This window comes from Ascaphus truei, chromosome 7 (assembly GCF_040206685.1).
Source record: "Ascaphus truei isolate aAscTru1 chromosome 7, aAscTru1.hap1, whole genome shotgun sequence".
Classification (NCBI taxonomy): domain Eukaryota; kingdom Metazoa; phylum Chordata; class Amphibia; order Anura; family Ascaphidae; genus Ascaphus; species Ascaphus truei.
The window spans coordinates 83071028-83078475 of record NC_134489.1 but is presented as its reverse complement, the minus strand read 5'-3'; the positions used below and the strand labels follow the sequence as shown (position 1 = coordinate 83078475).

Below are 7448 nucleotides of genomic sequence, written 5' to 3'. Positions count from 1 at the left end.
AAAAAGTTTATAGTTAGAATAAAAAAAATAAGGACTTTATTAGTTGCGTAAACCTGCTGTTTTATGTTTCCTCAAAGCTCTTAATTTTTCTACTGTTGGATTCATACGATGTATCAATATAAAAGAATGTTCCTGGAACAAAGTGTTTGCCAAAAAGAGACAAGAGGTACACACAATATTGTAAAGTTAAAAAAAATAAAAATAAATAAAGAGACCTAAATCAAGGCAACAAAACATGAAAAATATTCTCTGCCATTAACACAAGAATGTCTAATGTATAACATTACACCCTTTAGATGCCGGTTCATACTTATATACTTTTGTTATTCTATTTTAATTCTATTTCAAGTCCCAGATATTTTCACAAGCACATCATTCTCCTCGCCCATAACATGTGTCCTTACAGTGCGTCACAAGGCATCATTAAGTTATGCAATGCTCCACATACTGTGTGCCCCTTTCCTATTTATGAAGCCCTGATTTTACTGGATGAAATCATTCAGTGGGGCAAGTCATGCCATTATTAAGCAAGCTGTAACGGGACCGTATTAAGCTGTTTGGGGGCAGGCTTCAGCGTGGCATTACTGCTGGACAGACCAAGGCTGAGCACTGCATTGTGAGCCACAGTATGTTCAGCCTCCAGAGTGAGTAGGAGCCATGTGACTGGGATGACTTGGAGTGTGTAATTGCCTCCTGCCTCAGAGCTACCTGATTCGAATACTAAGCAGAGCTCAGCTGTAGCACTGAAGACACTGCGGAGAAAGCTAATTGCAGACCCAGGAAAGACTGTGAGACATCCACAAACATGGATATTAAAGATCAAGGAGCACAAATGGAGCCCCTGCTTCCCACGGTAAGACCAGTCTTTTAACACGGTTGTATCTGCATCTATGGAGATCATGTGAGCAGGATGCGTCTTCTTAGAATGGTACCAGTGATAGATTTGTCTGGCTAGGTGTCAGGACTGAAATGAGTGTTAGCAGCATACAAGAAGCACGATGTACTTACTATGTCAGCAGCCACTGCCTGCAATGTTTTGCCTTGTAGGTCATTTTATTTAAAAATACATTATAGAATGCAGTTAATTGGAACCAGAACAGAGCCTAGATCTGATTCGTTTGATCTGCTAAATTGCAGGCACTGTCATTAAACAGAGGGGCTTGTAAGAGCTTCGGTCATTCAGTGCACCTGTGTGACCATCATTTTATTTTCTGACGTTTTCATGCTTATACTAACCATGAAAGCGTTTTAAAGATCTCATCCAAAAAAACGTTTCTGTTATGTTACACTGCCAGTTAAGGCATTTTGTAGACCAGTGGTTTTTTTTGTAACCCTTTTTTGGTTATGGAACCCCATAATGATATTGTGAAATTCTGCAGAACCCCAACCCTCTCTAATAGCGCGTCTAAGATCAGATGCATTATAAGGAATCCCAACCCTCTTTAATAATGCAACTGCGATCAGATGCATTGTAAGGAACCCCAACCCTCTCTAATAGCACGTCTGAGATCAGATGCATTGTAAGGAACCCCAACTCTCTCTAATAGTGCAACTGCGATCAGATGCATTGTACGGAACCCCAACCCTCTCTAATAGCACATCTGAGATCAGATGCATTGTAAGGAACCCCAACCCTCTCTAATAGCACGTCTGAGATCAGATGCATTGTAAGGAACCCCAACACTCTCTTATAGCCCATCTGAGATAAGATACTTTGTAAGGAACCCCAACCCTCTCTAATAGAGTGTCCGAGATAAGATGCATTGTAAATACTTCTGTATTTGGTACAATTTTCAAATGACCTGAAAAATGTGGGGAATCCGAGGATTCCTAGGAAACCCTGTTGAAAAACACTGTTGTATACAGTAAGCTATATACAGTAGACCTGTGCAAAAGAACTGCAAATAGAGAAATAACCTACCGTATTGATGCAGGGGACACACAACTCCTGTGCTTGTACACAGATGAGCGCTATACCCTTTCCACCTTCTCTTACTGGGAGGGATGCATTTCTCTGCCACATGGCTTACATCTATTGCATACAAAGCATATACATAGTTTGGCAAATCGTGCAATATTATTTTTGTTGCTTAGTAAAAAAAATTATGTATTTTCTACACCACGATTAATTACTTATGAGGGAATTCATCCAAGATGCTAGATTAATTAGAATCTTTGCTATAGAATGAGGGGTATTTATTTTTGTACATTCTGACCCATCAAAATAGGTATATATTGTGTATGCCCTAATTCACCATGCATTATGCATACAGCTAAGGAGATCCCCAGCTCCCGCACACTATTAATAAAAATTACATTGAAGCAGCTTCATTACCTTAGCGGATAGCCGCTAAGGCAATGAAGGGGTTAAGGCACAATAGCAGGTTTATTGAGGGCAGAGGGGGTGAGGGAAGTAGGTACTTGGCCCTTCACTCACCCCCTCTGCCTCCAATAAACATTACAATATGTACTAACGACCAATACAGAACCCACCCAGCCCCTGTGACCCCACATAAAAACATTAATTTTTTATACTCATGATTGATTCCAGAGGCCGGCGGGGGTCCCCGTGGGCCTCCAAGTGGTCCCCGCAGGTGTCTGGGGGCATCCAGGGGGTCCCCGTGGGTGTCTGAATTTTTTTCAGGTTTTTTTATTGTATTTTTTTTCTTTTGATGTTTTAAATTGCCCATTGACTGATAATGTATTAATCTGTGCCCGTTTATGGTACAGATAAATACTCTGCCCGTTTATGGTGCAGATAAATACAGTAACAGTTAATGCATTTTTTTGGCAAAAGCTTTTTTTCTATTGATTGTTGTTTATTATTTGTCTGTTTATTGTTTGGCTTAAATTGTTTGTAATTTGGATGGCTTGTTTTGATTTCATTTTCCTATTGCTTAGTGTTTTTATTAAATATTTTTTTGTGTTGGCTAGTAGTTTTAATTGATGTGTTGCCTAGTGGTTTTATTAATTAATTGATTTGTTGGCTTGTGCTTTAAATTCATTCATTATTTTGTTGGCTAATTTTAAAATTAATTAATTGATTTGTTGGCTAGTGCTTTTATTTATTTAATTGTGGTGTTTTGGTGCTTGAATATATGTTTTATTATTGTGTATTTTTGGCATTCATGCTTTTTGATTAGGGTGACCATTGGCTGCTATAGTGGCTTATCATGCCCCTTTATATGGGTATGATGTACCACTATGCCAATCAATGGGTAGAAGGTGGGTATAGTGGTTCCGGGTGGGTGGGTAGCGGGGGAGGCTGGGTTAGCCCCTTAATTACTAATAACGGTTATTAACCGCTAAGGTGATTAAGGGGTTAGGGGCCATTAGATTGTTTTTCTTTTTCTATTCTTTCTGGCAACGGAGGACATGACCCTGCAATATGTTGATGAGGACGTCCTTCATGATGGCAGGGGTAAGTAGAAAGGTTTATTGACTTTATTTATGCTGGTTGGCTAATGTTTGATTTAATAATGAGCAAATTAGCTATTATCCATATCTGGATAATAGTTATTTTGCCCATTACTGTACTGTATGTGTCGGAGGGGAAGGTGTATTTATTGCAATGTATTCCACATTTTTTTTTTGCAACAGGATTGGTACCGCAGACCAGCGGGAACCACCTGAGGGCCCCAAGACACCCTTGGGGACCACCTAGAGGTCCGTGGACACTCCCGGGGATCACCCGGGGACTCCCGGCAGTCTCTGGTATCAATCCTGTGTATACAAAAATACAAATGTTTTATGTGGGAGCACAGGGGGTGGGGGGTTGTGTATTGGTGGTTAGTACATATTGTAATGTTTGTTGGGAACAGAGGGGTTGAGTGAAGGGCCAAGTACCCGCTTCACTCACCCTCACTGCCCCCAATAAAGCTGCTGTTATTCCTTAACTACTTAATTGCCTTAGCGGTTAGCCGCTATGGTGATAAAGTTGCCTGTAAATGCATTTTTATTGTATGGGATTCATGCCGGGGGGCTCCCGTTCTGATATTAATGGGTATCAGCTCCGGAGACTCCCAGCATCAACCCATTGCAGGAAAATGCATTTTTGTTTCTAAGTCCCCTCTCGCCGCTTATCGGTAGCTTCTCACCACCTTCCTGTCAACTTTTCCTGGCGGGAGGATTTTGAGAGGAAATCTCTATTCTAGAGCCGCGATTAGCTCTAATCGGGGCTAATAAGCTAATAATAAGCTAATCGGGGCTACCAGAATTGCACGAATTTCAAAACCTACCGATAAGTGGCTTATTGCTGCTCGTTTGGCGTTTTTTTTCTCTGAAAAAATAAATTGCCGAAAAAGGCTTTTATCGCCGACTTATCGGGGCCTACTGAATAGCAGTAGGCTTTTTTGGCGAAAAGGCCTCGATAAGTGGATTACCAGCGCTTAGTGCATAGGCCCCTATGTATGTTTAGTCGAATGGTGCACAAAAACTAATGGGGGTGGGGGGAGGGGGTCTATATTCTGTACAAGGAGGGTTGGGAAGGCTCTGTACAATATGCAACCTTGAGACATCCTGAGGTACTATGCGTGGGTGTAATAAACCGGTGCATTATAATGTACTTACAGCAGGGAGAAAAGCTCTATGCCTTTTTATCACTTCATTAATCAGCACTGGCATGGTCGAGTACTAGAAATTTGTAACAGCCTCAAAGAAGCCCTGGTTAGGGACTCATTCAGGTTTGTAATTATTTTGAATACATTTAAGTACCATTATTATGGAAAAGGACATTGCTTATAATGGGACCTCTTTAGTGATGCTTTCTCCTCTACTTATTGAACAGTTTAATTTATTCCACTAATTTACATATCATCTCAAGAGATGAAAATTTTGTTTTGCCTACATGCATTTTTTTAATTTCCACTGAGATATTATAATTTCCTTTTCATTACTGCCCATATACGTGCTTTTAGCAACTGCTTGGAGACAAGGAACTAATGTTCCAGTTTCGTATGACATTTTTCAAAGTCGTAATTTGTATAAAATTCTGAATTGGTTGCTACTTCCACTGTAATTATCTCTGTTTAAAATCCCCATACAATTTGACTATTCGATTGTATTAGCACACATGCAGGAGGAAATACATTTTGTTAGGCACAGTATGTAAACCAAACCAATGCCCTTTATTTGCTGCAGCCTCTGAAATGATGCAATTTACATTTTTTGTAATATTTTTGTATTACAGTATTGGGATTAATATTAAACAAGTGATACAATAACAGGAAAGTGTACAGAAACTTCTGAAACACTTTAACCTAACCCATTCCTAAATAAAAAAAAAGCAACGCAAAAATGATCGTTTTTTTTTAGCAACTTTCACACTTTTCACTATTGATTGCTCAACAAACCAGACCCGTTCTTGCCACATGACACCTGTTCTCCGTTCTCTGCACTGGCTGCCTGTAAAAGGGCAATTTTTTCAAGATTGGCTTGACATTCAAAGCACTACATGATCAGGGTCCCAGCGATCTGAAAGAGCTTCTAGTTCCCTACACTCCCATTCGCTCACTTCGATCTGCAGATGAAGGACTCCTAACAGTTCCCAGAATATTCTTGACTTCCTTTGTGGCCCGAACTTTTAACAACACTGCTCCCACTCTTTGGAACAGTCTGCCTCATACAGTTCGAGAGGCTCCCTCTCTGGAAATCTATAATCCCAGGCCCAATACCTACCTATTTACCTAGGCATTTAATTAATGAACCATAACCTGATTGGCAATTAATAGCTTCAGTGCCGTCCCATCCTGTATTGAATCTTTCCTTGTGTTTGGTTTTGTTTATAACGTTAAATATTTTCTTCTTTTTTCCTTTTTAGAACTGTGAAATGCTTTGCGTTTCATTGGGAGAAAAGCGCTATATAAATAAACTTATTATTATTAAGTTATTATTGATTACTGTACAAAATAGTGTGTGAATTTCACATATATACAGAGGGCAGTGAAGGGTGGGAAGCTGTCTTCTACCGTGTAAAATAAGAAGGGAGAAGGAGAAGGGAGTGTGATGCCTGTTTTTTGGACCAACAAATAGTTGATATGTTACAAGCTTTCAAACCTCTGAGGGTTTTTTCATCAGGTACCTGAGAGGTTCGAAAGCTTGTAACATATCAACTATTTGTTGGTTCAGTAAAAATGTTCACACGATCTCCCTTCTCCCTTGGTTATTTTACCACATATATACAGACACGGTGTTCATTGTTTGCTACAAGACATTTTACTGCAGTCACCACTCAACAACTCTTGGTCATGGACAGGTGACACATGTGCAGACTTTTCTTTCACTCTCTCTCTCTCTTCTTGTTCATTTTTACCATCTCCAATCTATTCAAATGTGTCAAAAACATTGAGATACAATTGGTCACACAATGCGGAACATTGTGCTGTCCCATTCAACTTGAGTGAGATATTCTCTCTACTTTTGGGACAGTCCTTCCAAAAATTGGACAGTTGGATACCTTAAATAAACTGCTATTAGCTAATGCAGGAGTGGCCAACTCCGGGTCCTCAACTGCCACCAATAGGTCAGGTTTTATGGATATCCCTGCGTCAGCACAAGTGGCTCAATCAACGACTGAGCCATTGATTGAGCCACCTGTGCTGAAGCAGGAATATCCATAAAACCTGTCCTGTTGGTGACCCTTGTGAACTGGAGTTGGCCACTCCTGCATTAGCTAATGTATATAGGGCTCACTGATCCTCAGCTATCATCATTAGAAATAAGGTAATTGTTACACATATCTGTACCGGACAACCGTCGATCCCAAAGACCAGACGTCTCGGACGGATATTTGGGCCTTAGTTTATTACATTCAGTTGTGCTACCATTCCAATTATTTCTGATTAAATAGAAATAGCTGTGTTAGTCCAGCTGCGAGTAAATGAATCCTTCATTATTAGGTTATACCTTTAGTGCCAATAAAAAAAGGTATCAAGTACTCAATTATTTCTAAGTAATTGAAACACAGGGTACTGTAAGTATCAAAGAGAATACAGCATTTCTCTATATGCCGATACAAATGCTAGCTTTCCTTCATGTACACAAATATAAACTGCATTGTGGCACAAGTTTGGGGTTTTCATGGAAGATGCAATTGTGGGGGAAATGGTTTACTATTTGTGGACATGAATTAAATAAAATTAATTAGAATTTTCCCATGGCCACATATATTTCTCCCTCTGAACTGTAGAAGGACACATGCTTGACTTCCTATTAGGTGGGTGGGCTCTTATAATCCTCCAAAGATTGGGTGATACAGTATGTTTTTATGGCAATTAAGTTTGACCCAAAAAGTACAATACAGAAAAGCAGATTTTTCTTTAATATTTTTACACGAGAAAATAAATTGCTAGCGTATGTTATGATTTTATTATTTTTGTGTAAACCAATAAACATGTAATTATATCATGTGCTTATTGACAGGGATTTTAAATATACATTTATCAGTTTGG

The 7448-nt window shown here is 39.4% G+C and overlaps 1 protein-coding gene across 4 annotated transcripts in view; it reads left to right on the top strand.

The window, feature by feature from the left end:
• The first annotated feature begins 496 nt into the window (after positions 1 to 496).
• The window catches only part of SLC4A10 (solute carrier family 4 member 10), a 241770-nt gene continuing 234818 nt past the window's right edge, over positions 497 to 7448 (top strand). For all 4 annotated transcript variants that reach the window (XM_075609247.1, XM_075609249.1, XM_075609245.1 and 1 more), the window contains exon 1: positions 497 to 853. In XM_075609247.1, the coding sequence (XP_075465362.1) occupies positions 806 to 853 (48 nt within the window). In that variant the 5' untranslated portion in view covers positions 497 to 805. The remainder of the gene's footprint in view (positions 854 to 7448) is intronic.